Source organism: Meles meles, chromosome 12 (assembly GCF_922984935.1).
Source record: "Meles meles chromosome 12, mMelMel3.1 paternal haplotype, whole genome shotgun sequence".
NCBI classification, from domain to species: domain Eukaryota; kingdom Metazoa; phylum Chordata; class Mammalia; order Carnivora; family Mustelidae; genus Meles; species Meles meles.
Window position 1 is genome coordinate 76,462,524 of NC_060077.1, and position 27,570 is coordinate 76,490,093.

Below are 27,570 nucleotides of genomic sequence, written 5' to 3' on the forward strand. Positions count from 1 at the left end.
AACGTCTACACAGTTTTCAGTGACTTGCAGACAGAAGAGACCAGCATCAATGTGTAGGCTTCCAGTGCATAAGATAATGATCACTGGGCAGCTGTTCCAACATGTGTCACTTCACTGCCCTGCTCACAGTGATTTGGGGGGGGGGGGGCGGGTATGTGACAGGTATTACCCACAGAAGTAAGAAAGGTGGGGATCATAAGAAATGTATCCAAAGTCCTAGCACCAGGATGTGGAACAGTCGAGACTAAGGCTGCATTGACTCCTGGCCCTGTCTGCTATTCCACAACACCTCTCAAGACGTGCAGTGCTTAAAACTGGGTTTCTTTGCTGCTACGGTCCTAAGGAAGGTGATAATGTGAACAGAGCAAACAGGCTTATTTTTACTGACGATCCATATGGCATTTAGGTAGACACACAGCTTTCGTGGACATCAGTTCTGAGACCCTGTAATGGTACTGATGTTTCTCCTGGAGCCAAGGGGCCGTGAAGGTTTGAAAAACTCAAAGTGCTTAATCCCCCGACTCAAGGATCCAGTCAAGAAGTAGGTTACTGGTTAATGCTATCACAGGCATCTTTGAAATATCAACCTTGGGCAAAATTCTAAGAAGCCATCTTTCCAATGAGAAGCTGAGAGAAAATTCTGACCACTCAATAAAAACAGCACAGTTCATATCACTTCCTAGCTTTCCCTTAAAGGTATATGGTCCATTCCCCCACCTGTGTTCTCACCGGCCTGATTCATGCCATGATTCCATTCAACAGGGGTGGGAAACTTCTTGCCAAGCATTGAATCCAGCTCTCACCACAATCATGCAGTCTTGGCATGTTCAGTAAAACTAAACGTCTTTTGGCTGCACTTAATCCTCCACATTAAAGATCAACCAATACAACTGCGTACATACTAAAATAAAAGAGGGGGTGTTCTTTGCCCCCGGCAATGGGCATTCTTGCCTGAGTGCTTCACGGTGACAACGCAGGGTGTTGGAGGTAAGCAGACAAGAGACCCTTTGACCATTTGGCAGAGGTGCTGGGAAAGCTCTCTGCCTGGCACTTGTCAGGGCATGTCCTGGGACCTTGTGGCTCCAGGATGCCAGGCCTGCTCTGAATGGCTGTTGTGGGACCACCGACGAGACTGTGGAAGAGGCTGATGGCGGAGCTGAGGGTCTGCTGCTCAATCCGGGTGCTCCGCAGAGCGGCAGGAACCCATGGCAGAGACCTAAAAGAGAAGGTTCTGGGTGATGCGTACACGTAGACGGTCGACTCCGGCTGGCTACTGCCTCGCCCAAAGAGGACAAGGGAGGCGCAAGCCTCAGAGATGAAGTGGGGACACCATGCCTCAGACACCTTCCCGTGGGTGACTCTCCCATCTCTGCCTCCCTCATTTCAACTACCTTTGTTTCCTACTCCCCGTCTCCTTGTCCCTTTCTCTAACTTGCTAACCGAAATTTAGAGTTGGGGTCCATTTCATCGTTTCCTTACCGCATGAAAGTTTGAGCCTTTTTTCTTAATTTTCCAGACTGTGAAGTTGAAAGTCACATATTTTTCTCTGGGAAGAAGCTAAATAAAACCCTGTAAGTCAACAAGCCTGACAGGCATCCCAACTCCCTTCTCTCTTGTCTCTTTCCACTGACTAGGCCAGAGGAGCTGTTGGGTACCTCCCTACCCCCAACCAAACTTTGTAGGTGGACATGGCCGTGGGATGTAGGGGGACAGGGGATCACACGGCCAGACTCCCTTTCTCCTGCTTCTTGCTGCATCGGACCCACACTTGACATCTAAAGCTGTGACAGTCATCTTGAGACAATGAGGGAAAGCGCGGAAGAACCACCCAGACACCTGCCTGGGTCTCAATGCGCTGCAAACCAATTTTAGCAGCAGCCTACCACCGGACTTCTAGTGGAAGAAAAATTCTTCTTAAGCAACCATTAGTCACATTTTCCATTACTTCTAAGCAAACGCATTCCTCCCCAACACAAACTACTTTTTACTTTTATTTAACTCCAACATGATGTATTTTCTCTTCGAGTCCATAACTTTTTATGTGAGAAATCTTCCTCTGGAATTTAGAAGTGCTACACTTTTCTGCTGGCTAAATTTTCAAATAATGTTTTTCTGCTATCAGTTCTTCAAACTTCAAAAAACCTGACGATGAAAGTATTTGATTATCACAGCACTCAGTAGAGTATGGCATACGGTAAATGGCTGAGTGGAAAGGAAGCAAGACCAATGAAAGACGGACAGACATGTTTATGGATTGGACAAGAAGAATCAAGTTTTCCTATCTGAAAACTGGAGATGCTTCATTTTTTTCAGTAGCCTTTCAAAAAAGAATGACATTATTTTTTATAAATAAAATATTTTGTGGTATGTTTGGTGAATGCTGAAATCTACCACGCTGTAATAGGATCCACTCCCTGACGCTGGAATATTCCGCACAGGATACAGTACTATAGAATGAATTTCTGTTAAACCGACTCTGGTTGAGGGTTTTCTTCCTGATACAGTGAGATGGATGTAGGCCTGATTTTAATTTATGGGCTTTTCATTCAGGACTTAAACCCTCTATATCTGATTTCCTGATTTATTCACGAATGAAACCACTCAACAGTCATCTGTTGAGGTCCTACAACTCTAAGCCAGGCACTGGCTCATGCGTAACGCTTTTCTCCTGGTGATGTAACTTAACGAGTAATTATTTTATTCTCGATCAATCCAATCTCTTAAATACAGATATGGAATGAGCTGAGGTAGAAGAGAAACATCCATTTGAATCAGGCTTTAAAGAATAACATTTGGAAAACACATCACTAGCAAAGTTACTTGAAGGTATCATAAAATAGAGATGAATGGATCAGAAATAACGACAAAACATGTCTAAAGATAAAATACAGCAGAAGGATAAGATGGCACACCTAAAAGATCAATGGACCATTAGATGAGAAAATTACCTCAGAGATCATCTAAAGGTCTGTTCCAGCCTCAATCTAGAGATGTGAGAAAACCTGGTCTGAGGAGCCACCCACGGGTTGCAGCAAAGCAGAGAGCAGAAAAGCCAGTTCTTTGGCTCCCTGACGTAGCTCAAAATCAGGATTAACAGTATCACTTGGGAAGACACTTCAAATAGTCTTATTTGTTCATACATCGGGAAGACATTTTACGTTAACATCTTCAAACAACAAAACTCCTGAACAAAGAAAGCAAACAACACCACCACAATTAAATGTGTCTTCTCTCAGCAATTGCTTGCTACCACATTATCAGTTCAATAGAAAACAGATGATATCAAGATAACCTCAAGCAAAAAAAAAACAAACCAACAAGTCATTAAAAAAAGAAGACACTGAGGGGCGCCTGGGTGTCTCAGTGGGTTAAAGCCTCTGCCTTTGGCTCAGGTCATGGTCCCAGGGTTCTGGCATCGAGCTCTGCATCAGGCTCTCTGCTCAGCGGGGAGCCTGCTTCCCTTCCTCTCTCTCCGCCTGCCTCTCTGCCTACTTGTGATCTCTGTCTGTCAAATAAATAAATAAAATCTTCAGGAAAAAAAAAAAAAGACACAGAATACACAGACATCCCTAACCAATGAAGCTGCAGCCCCCTGCTCTTACTATCGAACTTCAGAACAATCTAAAAGTGAACAAAAATGTCTAGAGCTGACATCCTTAGTCACAACTGCATTTTCATGAAGTTACTAAAATATTATCTGACCTCTGGCACTTTAGAAATAATCAAACACTTGGCATCGTCATACAGGTTTTGTTTTTGTTTTTGTTCCCCCCCCACCCCCCAAATATTTCAATTCCTGTGTGGAAAGAAAAATCTGACAAAGAGGTCAAGTTAAATCTTACCCATGCTTCGAAAAAAACTGTGTCTCTTCCAGGTTATTGTACTTTAAGGTTTTCAAAAACAGTTTTCCTACTAAGAGTCTCTTCGTTTAGGTTTATTTCCAGTTTTACAATGAAAAGAAAAGCTCCCTGTGTTAGCATCTACTCACATTCACCATTTTACAAGAAGACTGTGCCACTGGCCTCAGCCACTGGGATTTGAAAACACTCACAACACTTCACCTTTATGCCGGGCTAAACTCAGGGTAGTCATAAACACTTTGAAGTAATACAAACCTAAATATTCCCGCTAGGCCAACGGAGCAGTGGAACCGAATTATAATGAGCTAGCAGCTGTCACAATACGACCACAGTAACCAAATCAAAATATCAACCGCTAACCCAGATGAGATTCAAAGGTCATCCTATAAGCCAGCAGCTTTCTTCAGTCCTGCCTGAAACCCCGATCTAATCCTGCAGTAAAATGTTCCACTGAGCTAGTTTAGAAACCAGGTACTCTATGGTGGAAAATGATTTAGGGCCCTGGTAGAGTACTGTTAGTGGGACTAGAACCAAACACCACAACAAGGAAACCGAACCATTCACGACGGGACACTTAGGAACCCAGCAGCTGATGCTGAGCTACGCTGCACCCAACTGCACAAAAGGATCACTTTTCACATCCTTCAGTTACTGATGCTTGTCTGTCATCTTATTGGCAAGTTGCTCACTCAAACAATCTGGTTTTCAATTAAGGCTCTGGAACAATAGAAGGGAAATGCATGCTTAGGTCCTTCCTCAGATCAAAAAGTTTTAGCTAGAAAATATATCTTTTCCCATTGTAAAAACATTTGGACAATTACCTGCAAAAGTTTAATGGCTGCAAGAAAACAAGCAGGGGCAGGAATGTTAAAAAAAAAATCCATACTCTTTGCATATAGCTCTTGTCAGTATTTTCAAACTATTCCATAGTATATAATCCTCTTAAAAACACACCACTCAGACCCACTGCCCCTCTGTCCCATTGGCATATTCTGAAAGCTACTCACTGACCACCTATAGAGGTTTAGTCAAACTGTTTAAAAACTGCAGCGAACAAGTTTCCAGCAGATCAAGTGTATGTTTTTATCATTAATAACCATCCGTCATCACAAAGAAAAAGCGATTTGTTTTTTCCAGATGCAAAACGGGACATGGCATTTCAAAGAAGCAAAAATGCAAACTGGCTTGCTTGTCTCTGCCCAGCGAAAGCAGTGGTTGAGGATTCAGGAAATGTCAGGTAAAAGAGTAGAATACACAAATATTGGATCACTTTGCTGTACACCTGAAACTAATATAATGTCATCTGTCAATTATACCTCAATAAAAAAAATCATTTTAAAAAGATAATACATACACCAATTGGTCAGGGTAGGCAGTCAGCTAGATGACTCACTGCTGTAGTCTCTCAACTCCCCAAGACACCCCCACAGGAGAGGGAAAAAAGTCATGCACACTTATTTTTATTTTAAATTAGGGGCTGGCTTTTTTGCTTATTTTAGTTATGTTTTCCTTTAGAGGATTTACACAATCTCAACTTCCAAAACTTGGCAAGGCAACTATAAGTACGGACAGTAATGGAAAAAGTGGTGCGGCCTTATAGACGGAGAGGGGTCATTCATTCTAGTGGGATAGGCATGTGTGTGCACACACACGCACCTGCGCATGCACCCATGCACGCAGGCAGGCACGTTTGTATCCATTTGTTCATTTTTTAGTTTAGGGATTCACAAACTATCCAATAAGATCCTACATTCGGATATGCAGGCTTAAAGAATTAAATTAATTGAGATACTCTATTATCTATATACCATTCTGCAAAAACTTGAGATACACAAATAAAGTTGAGTTTTGGCATTTTGGTGCCAAACCTAAGCATTCTATCACAAAAACTGGAACACTGATGCAAAACCATTCCTGTGACATCAGAAAGTTCACCACTGTAATAAAGGGCTTTTGTTACATAAGGGTTTATGAGCAAATGTTAGCAATGCCTGCATCATTTCCAAAATAGCGTATTGCCATTGAGAACAAAATATATAATAAGAATGCACTCCCAAAAGGAGAGAGCAGTTCATTACTTTTTTCGGTCCTTGCAATAAAATAAAACCCCACTAAATGAACAGTTTACTTAAAAAAAAAAAACAGGTCATCTGCAGTTAATGACTCTTTCCGGCAAAATTAGCGTCACTTGTTTCTGTAGCAGACACCTACTTCAGTCACGGGCTTGACTGATGTGACAACAGAGAATCTGGTCCAATAAAGTGGCTGATTTATTTCTTATGCTATAGCTTTTACCCTAATGTGACATCACAGCAGAATTAAATCTTTGACATGTAAAGAAATCCTTTGTAATTTAAATGAAAACTAAAGATTCTGAAAGCGGGTATTGACTGTTGTCAAAAACTTCCAGTGATATCTACTGCCTTCTTTTTTGGTAGAATGAAAACTTCGAGTCCGCCTAATACGGATTTGGACACAAAGAGCAGCTCAGAGTAAAGTAGACTGTGTGTTCCATGAGTTCAAATTGTTGGCTACATTTATAGATTTTATTTATCTTCGTCTCCATTTGTAAATTGGTTGTCTTTAATTTCTGGAAGACAACCTATCTTCTCTTTAGAAAAGCACAGCATAAACACCAAACACGGCGCATCTCAAACGTGGTTTTATTTTCAATAAACAGCAGCTTGGGCAAAAATCAATGAGAATCTTTGTTCCCCTAATCTAGCCCTGAGATAGTCGAGCCAGATCCAGAAGGCGCTTGGGATGTGAGAAATGACAGGGGTGGCAAGAGTTAATGCGGCCTCGTGGGCAGTCCTCGAAAAATATTTTTAAATTCTTTTCCAAACTAAAAATGCAAGGTATTTCATCGTTGTTTAAATGTCTTTTTCCCTTTTTTGCAGACTGTGCCATGCCCTCTCGCTCTGAGGGCGACTTCCCTGACCCCAGTCTGACACTGCGCCGTTAAATGTCAGATAAACCATTTAGCCCCAGCACAAATCTATTCTGTGCAAAAATCTGCTTGAGGTGGAAAATGTAGCAGTTTGTAAACAATAAAGAGCCATGTTTCAGACCAGACAGCTTATCTAACAGAGAAGTCCTTTCATGGGGAACAGTGGGTGGGAACCTCCCGGACATAGTAGCATTTCCTATCACAATGCAGGAGACTGTCTTGGCCTCCATATTTAAGAGTTTAATGGGAAGGAGGGCAGACGGGATAAAAGAACACAGCTGACATGGACTTTCAGCTTAAACAACAACTAAGTGAAAAGAGTCAGCTCTCTCTGCTCTAGCTCCAGGCTCGCAGCCCACATATATTTTAAATACTACTTGGATGGAAAAACAAATTTGGCTGGTAAAACAGTTGCCCATAAAGACAGATGAACAAGAACAAATATTTAATATCTTCGTATTGCCAGTATTATGTGCTACTAATTTATCAAGTTGGTCTTGGGGAAAACTTTTTATCATGTACCTAACATACACTTCTAAATATGAGTAGCGACTCATTCATTCTGTTTTACTTTCGCTCATCAGAGGAGAGTTCTAGAATCTTCCAAGGGAGTTCTTTAATATGCCATCGGAGTACTACTTCCCAAGATGATTATTTTCAAGTTAATCTTTTATTCTATTTTACGAAGTTGAGCAGGGATGACTGGAGAAGCAAGGTGTTAGAATTTAATATTAGCACTATGGTCACGGAAGAGTCCAACATTGTTCTTTGAAATCTAAGTTGACAAATATATCTCGTCTTCTGTATCTGGATCAAACTGTTCCACCTCCCTCTCAACTACTGAAAAAAAACTGGGAACCTGGCTTTAGCTACAAAATTAAGGCATAGCTGGGAAATTTATCATTTTCAAGTAAAAAGGAGAACAAGTGTAAGAACCAATAATCAAACACAACTTCATGGTTCTCAAAGTTGGAATGATATTTAGAGGCATGAGCATATAACGTCACTTAAAATAAGTTGCTAATATCCCTCTCCTTCGTCTACGCTGTGTTAAACACCTGGATTTGATGGTGACTTTGATAAAATGACTGAGATTCAAGGACGATCTATACATTAAATAACAAGTAAGTTTCCAAGGCTTAAAAATAGGGACATTCTTTAGAAGCATTTGCAATTATGGTTTCAGAGTGATATTATTATGGCTATGTGTTTTTCCTGGAGTATGGTCCAACGCCTCCTGCCAAGAAATTTTACTTCATTTATTGATGGATTTGCAATAGAATTTGACCAAATTGAGAGATTTATTAATATTGTTTAAGAAAAAACCCCACATTTACCAGAACAAAGATCATTGTTCCACTCAAAACTAAAGAAACCTGCTATCGCTCATTGCTCAGGTTACTGCTGTTAGACACACATCCCTACAGGGTAAACGAAACAGAAAAACCCATGAAAGAAGCCAGTATGAAGAACATGCTGGAAACTCGCAAACCGTTTCAAGCGTAGCTTGATTCCAGAGAAGTAAGATACAGTTGCCTAGACCACCAGCACTAAAAAGCTCACACCAAGATAAATACACAACCAGAACTTACAATCAACTTCACACTACTCTGATTTCAGCAATCTAAACCTATTATTAAAGGGGTTTCCGTAACCCCAGACTATATATCATTGCAACAGACAAGCCCGTATTTTAAATATTCACCACTTTATCAACCTTAAATCAGAATACAAGTATTGCAACACTGAAATTGAGATAAGAGCTTTATAAGGAAGACAAAATTTCCATGGCAATTCGATATCACTGAAATCCTGTAATTCCACATGGTTATAAAACGTAGTCCTCTACGTGCGATTACCAAGCATAATAAACTGTCAGTATTTTCCTGCAATTTAAAATCACTAGAGTGAACTGGGTAAATATCCAAGTCCCTAAAAACAGATCCTCTGTCTGGACTGTGTTCTCCCCTTTCTACAGCAAAATATCAGCATTTGAAAAATGCATGTTAATTTAAAATAGGTCTTACTTTGTATTCTGGAATTGACAAAAGGTGGAGAGAGATTGTCATGTGACCCAAGGTCCCTGCTGGTCATGTGGTCATAGGGAGTCCCATCTCCATAGTTCTGTAAATAAAAAAACATCATAAGTTTTCATTTCGCATGAATAAATCAGCATATAAATATCCTCCCTGCTGACAACTCCAAGAGCTAAAGAAACTGGAAGTCCACATTCCCACTATGGAACCTCATTATAAGGGTACTGCCTCTTCACAGGTCCAGTAAGTGAGGGCTCGCAGAGTTCAAGCTTTCCTCATGGTAACTGAGAAATCTTATAAATAATAATAGTAGAATCAACTGCAGGAAGCTGTTGACATGATTAACTGAAATAAAACACCTGACACATATAAAATGTACTGCAAATACTGGAAGTTACTATTTTGGTATGCACCCATAATTTTTTTTTTTAATTTTATTTATTTATTTGACAGAGAGAGAGGCAGCACAAGCAGGGGGAGCAGCACAGGCAGAGGGAGAAGCAGGCTCCCTCCCCACTGAGCAGAAAGCCCAATTCAGGATTCTATCCCAGGACCCCGGGATCATGACCTGAGTAAAAGGCAGATGCTTCACCAACTGAGCCACCCAGGCACTAGGAAGCCCATATTATTTAAAAAAAGGAAAAAAAGCAAGATCGTGCCATCAGTGAGAATGACCATAGCCTATAACGAATTGCTTTTAGAAGATCAAGATAGAGCCTTTTGAACAACATTTGGTTTTACGGTATTGAAATTTCAGCGTTTTGTGATAGTTGTTACTGGGGTTGTAAGGGAACTGGATCATTCCATAAGTAATTAACATGTGAGAACATTAAAACTATTACAACATGACTGCAAAGGAACATCAAAACTTTAGCATAAATTAGTACTTCTGGATTTGGACAAAGCATGCCACAAAAAAGAAAAGTTTTAAAGCAGACATTAATTTTTGGCAGAAATCTGTCGTGATTATGATTATCTAATTATTTTAACAGAATTTAAAATTAAAATGATGTTTTTATTATTTAATTTGACACAGAGAGAGAGCATGAGCCGGTGAGCAGCAGGGAAAGGGAGAAGCAAACTCCCCGCCGAGCAGAAAGCCCAACGCAGGCTCGAGCCCAGGACCCTGAGATGATGACCTGAGCTGAAGGCAGACACTTAACAGACTGAGCCATCCAGGTGCCCCTAAAATAATGCTTTTAAACTGTCTACTTATTAATGAAGGAATCTGATAACATATAGGAAAAGTTAAAATCACCTATATTACAAATAGGGTTCAAATTTCAGACTAAGGTACATCAAGTAACCATAAAGGGAGAAAAAAAAAAAAAAAAGTCGATCTGCTCAGCTGGTTGTAGTGCCCATAAAGACCAAGTCAAATTTACTCAGAGGTATCAGTTGGCATGTTAGTCAAAGGGCAGAATCTGCCCACACAAAAAAAGACGGATGCTGTATGAGAAATGAAAATACATGTCACTTCACTAGAGAATAACTGGAACCCGTAAGGTTCCAAATAATCCTGTTTTTAATCACTTTTCCTCATTTAGAAAAATTAACTTGAGTGATACCATAATCTAACCCTGCGAATATGTCAGTGTATAAAAAGATGTTACATATTTTAATACTTAGCATGGGTTTTGCACTCACTTATTCTATGCCAGGCAGTGTGTAACACTGATTTTTATTCACCAAGTGTCCTCATCTTAGACAGTGTACTTGGATATACACTACGGAATTTAAACTGCAGAACAGTGCTACAAGGTAGAGGATAGTATCACCACTTTAAGATGAGAGAAGACAGGACTGAGCATGGTTGTTGGACAAGTCAGCCACAGAAATCAGTCACATGCAAACTCCCTGGATTGAGAAGACAGAAATGACAAAATATTGACTCAAAATTCGTCACCAAAATATTCCCTGAAAAAAAAAAAATGGCAGGACAATTACTGAAAAGGAGATAAAAGGACAGTCCTAAGGGACCTTGTTCTCAGAAGAACAATTAAAAGTAGTGTTAAAGTGAGAAATCATAAGACATTAAGTGTGAATGAGCTAAACAATAGGGGGAAATTCTGTCATCTCCTACACTTGCTGTCAAGGGGAATGGATTTATTTCTGCAAGGGCAGCCTGTAACGTGAGGAGGAGGAAAGATTTCCTCAACCCATCCATATAATGCATTAGGATATCAACCCCAACAGCTGGTGCAGTGGCTCAACAAAGCTCCTGGTAAGCTCACAGACCCTGCCGCACTATGAAGACCACAGTGAGAACCACAAGGTCAAAGGACAGGTGGAAATGGACAAAAATGGCCTGCTGAAATGTCCTCATTGTGACAGCCTGATTACCTTCCTTGCCTCTTCTGCCAAAATAGAAACACCCCCACCTCAAATCTATGTGAATACCTACAGTAAAATGTTCCCTCCCTGCAGAATGCTTCATTTATACAGCTGGCTGGGGGAGGGGCACATGTTTGTTTGACTATGTGCTCTCAGTCTATTTTTAATTTGGGGTATTTATATGTATATCAGAAAAGCTGACATGGATTTTAGAGGGCCTAGAAATGATTCCATGAAAAACAGATTATACATAAAAATCATATAACTTCAAGTGGGAAGGACCATTAAAGACATTCTAGCTTTACTTCTTCATTTTATAAATTAGAAAAATGAGGACCAATGAAGTGAAATGACATGCCCAAGGTCATATGCACACAGATATACATATTGCCAAAACACCCCACTCCCACCCCATTCCACGGTCTTCCCATTACACCCAAACTAACAGCTAAAGCATGAAAGAAAACCATGAAAAGGACAACAAAAATTTGAAACCAAATAAATGAATGAACCCAACTGGTAACATATTAATACCAAAGGTATTAATATGACATTTATGAAATGAAATCAACCCTAATTTATTATATAGATTATACTGATCAGATAGAACTTCATACCCTGTCTTCAGAATTAGTCTGTAGTCTACACCAATACATTACAGGGATACTTGGATTTTTTTCAAAGTTGTGCCAGCTACAACAAATAACTTTCTGTAATACTGGATCAATAACCGGCAAAGTAAGGCCAAATATTTAATGAAGGATTTTTCTTCTGGTTAGCAGAAGTGGAACAGGTGTCAAATTCAATAACAGTATCCAATAAGAGAAAGAAAAAAAAATTGCAAACACAAGCTGATCCTCATTAAACTTAGTATGCATATATATAGCTGCGCGTTTGTGTGTGTGAGAGAGAGAAACTCACCTTCAGTTTGTCAATTTACATATGCGGGATGTCTGGTTGTGGGAAAAAAGATTAGATATACTTACCCTGGACGGGCTTGGATGTCCTCCATTCCCCCAGGACCCTGAGCTACTTCTGTCTTCTACATCTAGGGACAAGAGAAAAGTTCTTTAGGCTTTCTTGCAATAATTCTTCCTTTTTGTATATGCACTTTTAAATTAATGTTTCAAATTAATCTCCTGTTGCCTTTAATTAAGAATTAGGCATGGGGCTACCACGATGATAGTGGCTTCTGACCCATCTACTTAAATTAACTCATTTAAATTCACAGCAGAAATGAACTGGACCCTCAGGAACCAGAGGTAGGAACATAAAAATTACTTCCATCCTTCAGTGTTTCATAGCCTCAACTTTTAGACATGAAACTGCACTTAAAGTTTTATTAAGAGCTTTTGTACAAAATAAGTTTAACACGACACTAATACAACCTTAAATGTATATTTGAGAAGGTAAGTTAAGGCAAATATTCACGCCAACATGAGTAGCGTCTGGGCTCATAATGCTCGTGGATACTTCTTGCTCTCTAGCCAAGGCTTATTACACCAGACAACAGGCATGCAACAAAATACACAAGACAAAAAGCAGATTCAGTAATCTATTTCCACCAGTACACTACATGTGTACTGTGGAATGTGGGTGGTTTTTTTTTTTTTTTTAATGTTTTAAGAAAAGACAACACTATCTCAGTATTTTAATTATTTTAACAGAATTGACCACTCGGCTATAATCCTTAATCTAGGCATCGAGATGTGAACATTAAAGTTGTTAAAGCAATGTTTTATCTTGATAAGTGATAGCGAAGAGACCAATATGAGCTACCAGGAAGTGAAAATTCTTCTAAACTCTGGACCAGCAAAGTTCTAACACCGACCATGACAGGGGTTGGGGCTTCAAGTGGCAAAGTGCTCAGGCTGGAGACTATTACGGTGAAGTTATCGTATCCATTGCTTAAAACACAAACGTGTTCTAAAGATCAGTCTCTCTATATTTAGGAATGACATTGAGATTGTTGACGAAAGGACCTTGATGAGTATAAACAGTTTCACTGTTCTATTACTTTGACCATGGTTGATCACAGACAGCCATCACAAACGTCCTACTGGACTGGAAGAAGAGGTGTGAAACTTCGATTTAGGACACATAATCCCATTTATTGTGTTTCCTAACATTTCAGTGATACTGTTTATTCTCCTAATGCACCACTGTCGTTCCTTTTATTACTGCTATTTTATTATCAGAAGAAATAATCGTAGTATAATTAATTGATTGATTCCTGGGTACAGTGGAACACACGGCATTTCAGAATCTCTTAAGAGATGGAATAGCAGCAACAAAAGACAATTATTATTACTAAACTTGAATTCTTTCCCTTTTTTTTTAAAAAACAACTATTTCTGTTCCTTTTGTGGGTGCTTCAGAAGATAATGCCAACTGCAAACAAAAGTCTCCCGCGGATGGCTACAATCAGTGACTGTGAGCTTTCAGGGATGTCAAGAAAGTTCTGGGTCCTGCATCCAGTCTGGAGACAGGTGCAAGGCTTTCCCCAAATCTGCGGGTGAGTAAGCCCATCTCCTGGCCTCCAGGTATGCCGAACTGAAATACTCGCAGAAGTGACTCAGAACGCTCTAGACTGGGGAGTTTGGCAAACCTACATGGTTCTCTTCATCCTTAACCAAAAACCAAATATTTTCAGCAGCAAAATGTACAAACGACAAAAATCTCTCAACCACTGTGGATTTTCAAAAATCTGGCTTGTCTTGACTTTCTTCTCACCTGAAACAGCCAGCCTGGATTAATTTGAGAGGTTTTTTTTTTTTCCTCTTGCATTTGGCCAAAACGAAATGAAGGAACAGAGTTGAATCCCTCTGTTCCATAAGATTTCACGTTGTTTGGACCCCTTTTATTTTTCCAATTTTTTAAGGAAATTTTTAAACACAAAAAGCAGACAGAAACAAAGAGGAAATAGGAGTTGTTCTCACATGGGGTGTTAGAAAGTCCCTTCCCCCCAAAAATGCTCTGTCCCCAAGTGTCAGTTGTGTCCCGATTGAGAAGCCCAGTGCAGAGGGAAAATCACATTAAAGAGCAAAAAGGAAGAGGCGAGTTGGAGAAAAGATGTACTAGAATTTAATTTATAGCTTAGTATGGACTCCTACTAAATACATAGTGACTTATGCCTTTTAACCCAGACTTGAGCTGGACTGTTCCAGGAGACCTTCATAAACATCTTCTGTCCACAGAATAAAGGGAAAATGATGGTCAACCAAGCAGCCTGCTAATTAGCAGCCAGATAAAACACATCAAAACTTGAGTATTCCCAACTGGGCAATTTCAAAAGCGAGCAATCCACTAATTAAAAATGCTGGAAGTCTAGCTTTTTCAAAACAGGTTAAACACTGGCTGGGTTCCTTCATAAATAGATTCCCAACCAATCAGATCTGACTGCTCTTTTCCCATCCATTCTCATTTCCATCTTTCTCATTTCCTGACCTCATGCTGCTCCACGTTCCTTTCTGCTTCCTCCCTTTGACTGATCTCTTTTTAACAGGCTCTTCCATCCCCTGGTCTCCTGCTATATCTACCAGATAAGGACCAGTCTCTAGCTCTGCCAAATCTAAAAGGACAATTGTATGATTTCTGATTATACTTTTTTCTTTGGGAAAAAAAAAAACACAAAACTGTATAGCTGGGTGCTCATTTATCTAGGAGCAAGAAGCTACAGAGGGAGAGCGTGGAGATTTGTAACTCATCATGAATGTAAACATGTTGCTTTTAAGTCATTTGTTTCCATCTTCCCTCCCACTAAGCTTCGTCAGGTCTGCCAGTTAGTTAGTGAGCATTTTCTCAACAATGATTCTCCTCCATCTCAGAGGGCATCTGAGGACTCCCCACATGAGGATCACCTGTATATTCATTTCAAAATCAGCATCTTGGGGTCCACTGCAGACCAACTAAGTCTGGATCGCTCTTGAAAACCATGCTTTAAACAAGGTCCCCAAGTCTCCTGCCTGTGCACGAAGGTTTGAGAACCACCATCCTGCCTTACCAGGAACACAAGACAGATCCATGCCCCCATGACACCAACACGTGCCTCTCTCGCTCCAGATCTTCAAGTTCCCGCCAAGGTTGCCAGTTTCAGCAGCGTTCAGTACATGTTCCCATCACATCTGCATCTCGCCCAGACTCACTTTTTAGTAAACCTGCATGTGGCCTACCCTTGGCCATTCCTTCCTCCCTGCTGATGCATGCAGACGCTGCACACATTTCTATATCTCCGTGGCTTTGTTCCTGCTAGTCCCTCTGCCCAAACTGTTCCATCTATCAAAAAATAATAGCAGCTAATGTTTAGCGAGCTTAAGTACGTGTCTGATACTGTACTAAGAATAAGTACATCAATGTACGAATAGTACCCCCATTTCATATATGAGAACATTGAGGCTTCGACGGGACAGGTAAGTCTCTCAAGCAACCAGCAAACACAGGCGCTGACGACCGCAAAGCCAGGAGTGCTCTTTTCCGACACTGTCCACGCTTCCCTGGAAAGAAATTCCTTTTTCTATAACCATCTTGATGTTACCTCTCAAATGTCTTCCCAGGCAGAGTGAAAGTATTTAGGAGTGTATGCCCATTCTTGGGTCCACAAAAGGTTAAAGAAGTATATACAACATGAATAAACAAAAGTAAATACTTGAAGAAATCGAAAGACTGGTAAATAAAAATAGGGGGACAGTAAAGCCAGAGGTATGATGAGCTTATCAAAATGTCCCCTGTGAAGGACAGGATACTTGCTAGAAAGGGGTCACAATTCTACAAGGTACGGAGTGGGCAAAACAAAGAGTGAAATAAGATTCACGGTAGCTATGAGATAAAAGCACACAAATAGTTCAGGAAATCCATGAGGGCAACATAGTAACAAATGAAAAACTGCCTGGGGTAGAGGCTATCTGAACATTTAGTTCCTGCCTCTCCCTTGTCCTACTGTCACTCTCCATCCAAGAGGGGAATAAACAGCAGAAACACAATAATCTGGGCAGCAGAAAGGAAAGGATAAAAGCAAGTGGATGAGAGAAATTATTCTTCCAAAGGACTAAAATGGGTTCCATTGTTTCAACCTTTTCTAATTTATTTTACCCCACCTAAATGAGGGCAGACTTAGTAACTTCCATGGATGGGACCGACAGCTAGTTTAGGAGGTAACCTGACAATCCACAAACTTTCATTCTAATAGAATAATTCTGCATAAGCCCCTCTAAAATATATGATATTTCTGATCCAAAACACAAAAGCAAAGTTTGGGCCGAACTAGAACCAGACACTCCTTGAGAAAAGACACACAGAGGTAATTTTTAATTTCTATGGTTTCCCATCTATATTCATTAAACTTACAATATGATTACTCAAATGTCCACTTTGTTTATGCGCAAGATCGAAACAATCAGACAGATGGACAAATGTCAAAAAACACAGCCCTGGGAGTTGGGATGGAGACTCGGATCTCACCGGCCATTCTGCATTAACCAGATCTTTGGTCTGAGCCAGTCACTGGCCTCTCCGAACTCACTTTCGTCAACTATAAAATAAGTGGGTTTGAGCTGTACCCTTGGAAATAGGGAAGTCTAGTATATTTGGACAACTCTCCCACAAAAACAAAAATAAAAACAAACAGACAAACCAAAAAAAAAAAAAAAAACCAAAAATGATGGGCAAATTTTTAAAGATCTTCTTTAAAATAGTAATAAGCTGAGAGGATAATAAGGAATTACCAAGCCAAAATCAAATTGAAGGAAGAGAAGACATTTTTGCCCTATGGACATCTCCCAACCTAAAAAATTTAATGGCCTCTTAGGTCAAGGAAAACAGAAGTGAAAACCCAGGAACCATCCAAAGTAAGTGTCCAACAGAAGGTAACAGGGATAACAGGACTTCCAACCTCCAGGGGTTATTGTTAAAGTAAAGAAGTTAGTTAATATTTGTTAAACACTTAGGGGAATATCTGGTCCATAGCAAATTCTCAGTAACCAACACCTGCCCATGAGAGCATAACTTATTAGTACCCAAAATCTAAGACAAGCAACCCAAGTAAATCTGTAAAATTGTGATTTATTCAGAGAAATCTGAGTCTCACATTTTTATGACTCATAGTTCTGCTAAACAGTCAGAGACTTTGAAATATTCTTCTGGATTTTAGAAATAGCCAATAAATTTAGAGTAAACAAATCCCACCTTTTCCATGAACCTCTATAGCAAAATCAGAGAGAATCCAGTACATATATTAAATTTCTTTAGTGATTTGATTTACTTTCAGAATATCCCCTTTACCTGTCACCATCGCAACATACATTTGTGTTCTGTATAAATGATATGCTCTCAAAAGTTACACATGCTGACCCGAGGCCCAAGCTAAGAACACAGACTAAATGTTATATAGGTTTAATCTTGATTTGAAATAAACAGTGTTATGTTAACTAAATTGAATTTAAATAAATAAATATATGAAACTTACAAAAAAGAATTAAGTGTGAGTTACCTAACTCTATTGATTTGGGATAATTAGAGTTGTGTATTGGTCCTTCCCATATTTAGAGCCCAGATCATGCCAAGCACCCAAGGCCCTAGAGTTTCATGAAGTCAGAAAACAAGGAAAAGTGTTTTATCTGAGCTGCTTTAAAAGTCTACCAATTCATTTATTCTTCTCCTATCCCCCTCCCCCCCCCATGTTGCCAGGGAGACAAACCATAAATGACTCTTAATCTCACAAAACAAACTGGGGGTTGCTGGGGGGAGGTGGGATTGGGAGAGGGGGAGCGGGCTATGGACATTGGGGAGGGGAGGCGAACCATAAGAGACTATGGACTCTGAAAAACAACCTGAGGGTTTTGAAGGGTCAGGGGTGGGAGGTTGGGGGAACAGGTGGTGGGTGATGGGGAGGGCACGTTTTGCATGGAGCACTGGGTGTTGTGCAAAAAGAATGAATACTGTTACGCGGAAAAAATTAATAAAAGGGGGAAAAAAAAAAAAAAAAAAGTCTACCAATTCCTGTTCTTGCAGAAATAGACTGATTTCCTGATGAAAACTCTACACACTCGGAATGCATTGGGAGATCGAGGCTAAGTTCTTCCTGGAAAGATAATCACCCTGAAACATGCTGAGGTCTACACTGTCTCAAATCCTTTGCTCTGCAACAACGGATACCATTAAATATCCTCCACACCATCATGGAGACTCACAGACTGGGTACATCTGTGGCTCCTACCAATTTCCTCGTCCAGGAAGAACCCTTGGCTGAGCCCTCCACACAAACTGAGATGGCATATGCTCTCCGTCAGTGCCAGATGAATTGAGAGTTCAAAATATTTCATCAGCAAAGAGCGTGTTAGGGATGTGCACATTTTCATTAGCACCCAGTATCATAAGAACTCTAAGTAGAGTAATTTGAAGTCAAATTTGAGTACCAGTACAGATGAAGGAAGAGGTGAAAAGCTTCAAGTACTGACAGACAGTGTCCATACAACCATGATCGCTTCTTTCTTTTTCCGTAAGAAACAAGATATGCTTCATAATGAGTGATCTGAGCACCGACAAGAAACTTCCAGCACGTTCCAAATCCGACTGAGCAAAAGATGAGGGCGGTGGTGATGAGTCTCACACAAATTTGAAGATACTTCAGGAACAAGGAACAGAGACGGGGGAGTTCCCTTTCCAGACCATTGCCATCAGTGCTGGCTTTCTGAGCGCTAACGGATTTCCTTCCCAAATAAATCTGAAAACCCAAAAAGTCTAGTACAAGATGATCTTGTAGTTCTCTATATAAATATATATTTGTGTGTGTGCATAAGAAGGTAAAATGCATAAAGAAAGGTAAAATGTGGAAATATTGGGTGGAAAGTATAGTAAGAAAATTTATTCAGAGAAGAATCATTCCAGTATTTTAGGCTTTATTAACCTCCAACTTAAACTTCTACGATTAACATGTCCTGTAGTACACGCTTTAGAGACTATTATTTTCCTCAAGTTCAAAACAAACGTGTTCAAAAATGAAAACGAAATAATCTCAGATATTTAAAATATGGAGTTAATGGCATTTTGCGGTGCTATAAAAGGGGAAACACAGTTTCATATAACACGAGAGTCAGATCATATGAAAGTAACAAAATAAAATGCATAACTATTGCATGATAAATGCATTGGTGTTTGTTATTCTGAACCTCAGAAACGTTCTTGAGAACTCAAGCTGAGTAAATGGTTATAGTATGAAATCGACAAAAAAGTAACCTTGAAGTCTTTAGATCAATCCATATCATTTGGAACTATCAAAGATCACCTAATTTGGGTAATATTCTAACTTGAATACTCTTAACATAAAACACTGTTATTTATTTAGCAACCTTCTTTTTCAAACGTTTGAGACTAACCAGATTCTTCCTCTTAAAGAGAAGTTAATCCTTCCAAGATCTCATCATTCTTTTTTTCTTTTTTTTTAAGATTTATTTATTTTTAGGGAGAGAGAAAATGAGTGCACAGGGGGAAGTAGAAGAAGGAGAAGGAGAGAGAGAGTCTTAAGCAGACTCCACGCTGAGCACAGAGTTCTATTCAAGGCTTGATCTCAGGACCCTGTGATCATGACCTATGCTGAAACCAAGAGTCAGATGCTTAACCAACTGGGCCACCCAGGCACCCCCAAGATATTATTCTTAGCAAGAGCCCAGAAAGCAGAGAGTCATGAATAACTTGAGGCAAGAATACAACATGAATTGTATTTGCCTCCTTTGACTTTTTGAAATCAAACCAATCTTAAAAGCACTTAATAAAAATCAATCTTACTAAAATAATGTTCTTAACTGATTTCCAAGCCGGTAAGAATAACAATAAGAAATAAGCTGCCATATCTAAAGACTTCAAAAATAATCCAACATACCATCTAACTCCAATATTACGGGGATCAGCCTCAAAATATCTAAATGAAAAGTGAACATATTTGGGGAAGTTTTTAACTAGGTGCTTGGTACCTTTAAAGATGTACTTACAAATACACATCACAAAGTGTGAGAAATAAAAGACACATACTTTAGAAGATAATAAACAACGAAAAATAAGTGTTAAAATATGCTTCATTTCCTAATAGAACAGACTATATAATTCTTTTTTTTTTAAGATTTTATTTATTTATTTGACAGAGAGAGATCACAAGTAGGCAGAGAGGCAGGCAGAGAGAGAGAGAGATGGAAGCAGGCTCCTGCTGAGCAGAGAGCCTGATGCAGGACTCGATCCCAGGTCCCTGAGATCATGACCTGAGCCGAAGGCAGCAGTTTAACCCACTGAGCCACCCAGGCACCCCAGACTATATAATTCTTATGTGCATGTAATTATGCATGCATTTTTCAAAGCATACATGTAATTATTATGTGGCAAAGTCCATAATACTGTGATGATTTAAGATACACAAATTTATTTTTTTAATGCCTACTTGATAAATGATTTACTAAATGTATTTCAATGCGGGGGGGGGGGAGCCAAGATAAAACATATAACAGTTTTATCCTTTCTTCTTTTTTCCCCCAATACCTCTTTTCTCCCTAGGGTGCCATTCGTGTGGCTCTGGGAAAGGACTGCTGGCTTAATTGAAATATTTGTAGGCTGTAATTGCTCTGCATCACCGCAATGGTCCACTTCTCCCAAATGGCATTCATTCCTTGTGCTTTTTCCTTCTTCCATTTCCTTTCCTACTGGAACCAAGTCCACTTCCCCCGTCCCTTCCAGTCTTATCTCATTCCACTCCCTATTTACAGATGTTTCGTTGATGCTGGTGAAGTCAAATAGCTTTAAATATTCAAAAATCTTCCCTAAAACTCAGTTTTCTAGCACAGTCGCTCTTGCTTACAATAATCACTCCCGTAAACTGGTTTTCATTTCATCCTTTCAATATCCCAGTCTTCTACCTGTGCTTAACACTGCAGCCTCTGACCTCGCTGTGACAAGCAATCAATCTTACATGTTATCTTCAGGGGTCATGCCTTAGTTTTAGGCCAATTTTCTTTGTATTTAGGCTCAAATGTGCAAACCACACTATATTACTCTGCAAAACATCAATGAGAAGGCTTAATTAAGTAACACTGACAGATAAATCCATTTCTTTCGTGGTAATCAAATCAAAGCAGGTTGACATAACACAGGAACTTAATACAGTTATTCCCTTGTAATTGGAAAAAGGCCCTTTACTTCTCATTAAAGCAATCTTCTGGGTATTGGCATAATAAGAAGGCTCAGAGCTTTAATACTGCCCTATAAAAGTCTCAAGATACAGACCCCTTAAGCAAACAAGCCAGATTATCTAATTCCTTGATCACAGCAGAACATGTAGTTCCCACTGTTTTAAACAACTAATTCTTTATCTCTGTTGCAATTAAAAAGAGGTAAATCAGTATCAAACACATACAATGGAAATCTGTAAAAATACGTAAACTGTTTACAGTTTTATAAATCTATCTCCACATGTATTTGAAGGGAAGCAGTCCATTAAAAATGAATTTGAAATACTTTGTAAATGTGAAATTGTAATAGCTTGGATCAGGGGGAAATCTCTTTATTTTACTTAATGGGCTCAACAGGATGCATTTTGCCTAAATTTACAGTCTGATATTCAAGCATACAGTACAACTCTGATAATGGGAATTGTGAGGCAATGGGATTTGAAGAAGGACATTCCATTTTTGTGGCATTTAACGAACAGTAAGTTACCTGGTCAACTGAAGACTGTTCTGACCAGGCTGAAAGCCACAGAGAACTCAACATTACACCATGTTCACATCCCTAAACTACACAAAATCAATTTTCACCCTTTCACTCCAATTCTGAGGGAGCTTCTGCTACTTACGGACTGGTACCTGATCACTCTCAATGTGATTCTGGCAACTCTTTCAAAAAGGATAACAGAGAATGGAGGGTTATAATTCCCGAATGTGGCTGACCACCAAAATCTTCTAGGAACTCCAAGCAAACAAAAACAAAAAACAATAAACAAAGATATCCTGGCCCAACCTGGCCCCCTAGTCAAGGAAAAAAACCAAGGGTTGAGGTCAAGGCAAAACATATTTTCAAATTTTTCTTAGACCGATCTACTTTTTTATTTTAAAATGGTTTTCATTGGGGCATCTGGGTGGCTCAGTAAGTTAAGTGTCTGCCTTCAGCTGAGGTCAGGATCCCAGGGCCCTGGGATCAAGTCCCGCATGGGGCTCCCTGCTCGGCGGGAAGCCTGCTTCTCCCTCTCCTACTCCCCCTGCTTGTGTTCCTTCTTTCACTGTGTCTCTGTCAAATAATAAGTTTTTTAAAATAACAATTAAAAAAATGGTTTTCATTCCAATGGACTTAAATGCACTTAAAGCTATGTCATTTGCTATCACCCAGGTCCTTTTACCACATTAGTACTTCCGTGTGCATTTCCTAAGAACAAAAGTAGTAACAGTTATCAAAACCAGGGAACTGACCATTGATGAGAGAGAAACTATGGTACTTTCTACTCCACATTCCGTGTTCCCATTTGTCACCTCTTCCCTGTTCTGTGGTGGCCACAGTGTTGCCACCATCCAAGATGACCTGCAAGTCATTCCATAAACGACAACTGATCTTGAGTAAGTGAAACGCACTTAACCAAGAACAAAAACCCAACAAACAACCAACACACAAAATCCAGGATCAGCCACTGCATTTAACCATCAGCTAGCTCTCTTTCATCTATTTGAATCTGAAATGGTTCCTCAGTCTTTCTTTGTGTGACTTTGGCATTTTTGAAGGGTACAGGCCAGATTATCTAAGTCGTCGTGTGTGCTTGAGTATCAGTCAGACTGTAAATGTCTCTCGGTTTGGATTCATCTGATGCTTACTCATGATTCACGGTGAACAGACTAGTACAAACGTGGCCTTGTGTCTTTCCAGGGATATCATGCCCAGAGCCACGCAATGACAGTGTTGTCTGTCCCCTTGGTGTTATGCTCACTTCTTCACCTGGTCAAGGTGTTGTGGGAATTCATCACTGTACAATTACCACTTTTCCCTGTGCCACGAATACATAATCCATAGGGAAATACTTTAAGACCATTACAACCAATTTTCAATTAGGCACTTATTGAAAAAATTAAAATATGAAAGTATATAAAATAAGAAGTGAAAACTCCCTCAGTACACACTCTCCCCATCTTTGTGCTAGTGATAACCCATAACAGGTTCCTAGGTAGCCTTATGGATCCTCTGGTCCGTGATTGACGGATTTTTGAAATCACAGAAACTAAGAGTAATAAATGTAAAACTTGACTAAAATGTCTGTTCTATCTGCAGGAATGGTTAAGAAATACTCCTCAAATGTTTATTTAGGTTCTAGCAACATCTTAGTGGTGGCCTTGTGACCGAGGTGGGGTGGAGAAGCCAGAGACTAGAAAAAATGAAGACAGACGACTAGTTTTGAAGGAATTCAGCCAAAATGAAGCCAAGATTGAGCACCCTAGCTTTGAACCAATGTCATGCATAAAACCAAGTTAAATCATTCATTCTGGAGAGGATGCTGTCCCGAATGGCTACTTGGTTCACTGCCTCTTTCCAGCACGTTACATAAACCACTATGTAGAAAGGAGACCCGCCATAGTGGGGGCACTTCCCAATTAAAATCGAGTGGATAGACAAGTACAATTAGGACAGACAGAAAAAAATCTAGAGTGGTTTTCATAGGCTGGCACAAAAAAAAAAAAAAGTGGGAAACAGATCTAAAAGTTTTAAAAGTGGGAAGTAAACTGACACTTTAAAAAGCACATATTCTCACATTTAGAATCAGGTATACAAATGAACAAAAAGTGAAGAGAAAAGCTTGAGGACAGAAAAGATTGTAAGAGGAACTTGGCCATCTGACAGAACATATGCATATCATACAATTGAGGGAGTTAACTTACTGTTATCAAAACAAAGTGAAAATACTCTCTTTAACCTTGGAGCAAAAAGCCCATGCCATTTTATAAACTGAACAGTGCTGGTGGATTTCAACTCCGACTTATAAATGCTTAGAAAATTGTCCTCACAATTCCTCCTCAGTCCAACGCTGGGCAGACACAGGCAAAGTTGTTTCTTATTGGGCTTATAAATTGTGTGTGTGTGTGTGTGTGTGTGCACGTGCGCGCACACGCGTGTGTGTGTGTGTAAAATCAGCATAGACACACAGATAAAAAAATCAGCATAGACACACAAATACGACACACACAAACTTGCTAATAGCTTCTGGATGTAACGATCGTGTTTAAAACAGTTCCCAGATGTTGCAACTTGTTCAAAGGACATCACCTTGTTTTTGATCAGAGTAGAAAAGTCTGCCTGGTGACTTAAGGGTTTTACTTTCAGCTCCCAAATAATGTAACCATGCTTTTGTATCCTGCTTCCTGCTTTCCAGAGTGTTTTTTTATGTTCATGTCATTTTTAAATGATTTATCTAGAATCACAGAATATATGAAATTGGGGTCCAAAGGAGTTGTATACTTGAGTATGAGCACAGCAACACTATCTTTCAAAAGCAGAGAAACAAAAATCAAAAGAAAAAGATTGGCGTATGGAACAGAGGCCTGACCAGCAGGTAAACAGAACACTTGCTGAATAGGAAGGTTGGAGTGGGTTAAGCCACTGCCTTGGGCTCGGGTCATGATCTCAGGGTCCTAGGATCGAGTCCCGTGTCGGGCTCTCTGCTCAGCAGGGAGCCTGCTTCCCTCTCTCTCTGCCTGCCTCTCTATCTACTTGTGATCTCTGTCTGCCAAATAAATAAATAAAACATTTAAAAAAAAAAAAAAAAAAGACTGAGTTTTCGTATCTTGGAACGTGCACTATTCAATCATGTCAGCAGTGAAAACATCACTGCCAGTCTCCCCTCGGAACCGCCCGGCGTCCTACACAAGACCATTTCACCAACACAACACAAATTCGGCACTGGACTGAGAAAGACCAGGGCTGTGACGGCAGTTGTGCAATGACAAAAAATGGACTCCAGCTTTCCCCAAAGACGCTGCTCCTCTTACTTTCACTTTCAAGTGCTTTAAGACACTCTCCTAACAGAAGCAGTCAAGTTCATCTGCACGAATTTTCTCGTCCAGCTTTTGGGGGCAGTAATGGAAATGCATTCGAAAGCATCAGCGCATCTTTTTCTCAAGCGTAATGGCATCAAATAAATAAGAAAGCAATAAATATTGCTTTCTTTTAGTAGGTCTGCAAGTTGGATGCCGCCTGCCTTCTGCCCGTAGGATAGCCAAGGAGCACCGGTCAGAAATCCATGAGCTGCTGCGATGTCCTGGTCTTACAAATTCACTAAGTGGGAGGGTGAAAAGCTGTAACTCTTCCTCAGGAATGGAAGAAATGTCCTCGGTTTGAAAGGAGATAGAAATAAAGGCCTGAAGAATGACAATAACCAGGCATCTTGAAAGAAACAAGAAGCAGGGAAGGGGTCCAGGGAAGTCAGAGCTGTCAGTAGAAAATAATGATTTATCTGATGAGATTAGCAGAAAGTTTGATTAGCAAAGATGCCTTCCTAACATAGCAAAGATTGCGATGCTACTTTAAGATTTTGTTGTAGGAAAAAAACAGTGCCTGCCAAATGTGGTCTGTAACAGCCCAGGCTAGCCATGAGTGATACAGTGGGAAAATAGCCACTAAGCCAGATTTTATTTGATTTGTACTGATGATTTTTATTAGAATACATGGATCATTGCTTCAACCTTTCCATGTAAAACCAAATCAAATTCAAAAACTCACACATCAGTCACCTAACCTTATGTCATTCCTTCTGCTTTACTAAAGTTGAGCCACATTTCGGCTGATCTGTCCTCGATAAATCGTTCAGCTACTCAAAACTCCTGGGCCAAATTCTGGGAGGCAAGTGGTACACAAAAGAACCCGCAAAATCTGCAGTTACAAACAAGAGAGCCAAAGAAAGGAATACTGCAAGCCTCATAAAGGCAGAATGAAATCAAAGCAATATACAGACAATGCAAAAGAGGTTAAAATGGATCCTCCTCACTGTATCAACTCCACTGCCATTTATCTGTAAAAGGCACACCCACCCCTCAGCTGCTCCTTCCCGCTTTCAGTCAAGGCAGCCTGCAGGATCCTGCCAAGCAGTGGCTCTGGGACCAGAGGGAAGTGCCGCCTAAGGAAGATCTGATCAGTTTTACAAGTGAAGAATAATCATCGGTTCTAGAAACGAGAAACATTGCAATCCTTAAGGCCAAAAAAAAAAAAAAAAAAAGTAAATATTAAGTATTCAGTTTGTGGAAAGCCTCCACGTTATTTACACAAGTCACTTCATGAAAAGGAATGAAATTTAATTCCATGAAGCATGGCGATGGGTTTTCAAAGAAAAAGTGCCCACATCCTACTTCCCACTACTCTTTTACTTGTTTTCCTCTGTGCTTTAGCATCTTTCCTTTCTTCCTCAGCAATACCGCAGGTTTCAGCTTCCACCTGTGAGCAATGGTTCTTGGTTGGATATCCGCTTCTAGTGAACAAACCAGTCCGTCTTCAGGACTCCCTTCCGTGTCCCAAGTGAGTCCTGAGATGCACCTTATTATCTTCTCTTCTGAGGAAGGAAACAACTCTCTCAGCTAAGGGCCAACCCAACGTCTTCCAGAGGCTGAGCCTGCACGACCCGGTAGGGCCCGCTGACAATCCAATGCCTCTGAAAACTAGTGGACACCGAACCTTCAGGTCCCTGGCAGACCCCTCTGGGGCCAAGGTGAGGCTATTTTCATCAGCCCCCACTGCTTCCTCCCCTGATCACACAGGAAGTCAAGCTCTCCCATCCTCCTCTGCAGTCCTGTGGGACATGTGACAAAGGCTGGGCCAATGGGATGTGAGCAGAAGTAATGTTTGCCTTGGCCAGGTCTGGCCCCTAAAACCACCACTCCATGCGCTTTCTCTTTCCTCTTTGTTCAGCAGGATACAAAGAAGCTGGTGGATCCCTGAGGCCCCAGGGGATGGCAGAGCTGAGGAATGAAAGAACCCAGACTCAAGGACAGACTACAGGCAGCCCAGCCTACCTCGGTGGCTCTGCGACACCAGCGGGAGATAACCCTTTGCCCGTGTTAAGCAACTCAAGTTTGGGGGTTGTTTGTTCCAGCAATTAGCATACCCTGACTAATGCATCCTCTGAAACAGACTTCCGAGAATTCTGGCGCTATGATTCTATCTTCCAAGCAAAGCAAACACACGCAGTTAGAGCTGGCACCAGTCAGAATTGTGAAGCAGGGAAACTGGCCTTTGAACTATCCTTCTCTCCCTTTCAGACTTGTTTTCCCCTCTTAGCATTTCCTCCCTCTGAGCACCAAATGTTCTCAGGCTGCTCAGTCTTGTCTGTCTCAAGAAAATAAATCTGATACATTCATTAGCCATTCTCTCTTTTTTTGTTTCCCCAACCACT

At 40.3% G+C, this 27,570-nt stretch overlaps 1 protein-coding gene across 11 annotated transcripts in view; it reads right to left on the bottom strand.

Moving 5' to 3' along the window:
* TCF4 (transcription factor 4) overlaps positions 1 to 27,570 on the bottom strand; it is a 349,439-nt gene that overhangs the window by 220,530 nt on the left and 101,339 nt on the right. For 10 of the 11 annotated variants that reach the window (XM_046024546.1, XM_046024539.1, XM_046024540.1 and 7 more), the window contains 2 exons: positions 12,167 to 12,228; positions 8,838 to 8,934 (listed from right to left, as the gene is read on the bottom strand). In XM_046024546.1, the coding sequence (XP_045880502.1) occupies positions 8,838 to 8,934; positions 12,167 to 12,228 (159 nt within the window). Of the gene's footprint in view, positions 1 to 8,837; positions 8,935 to 12,166; positions 12,229 to 26,548; positions 26,595 to 27,570 lie in introns of those variants that run through there. The other variant, XM_046024557.1, reaches the window with a different exon arrangement.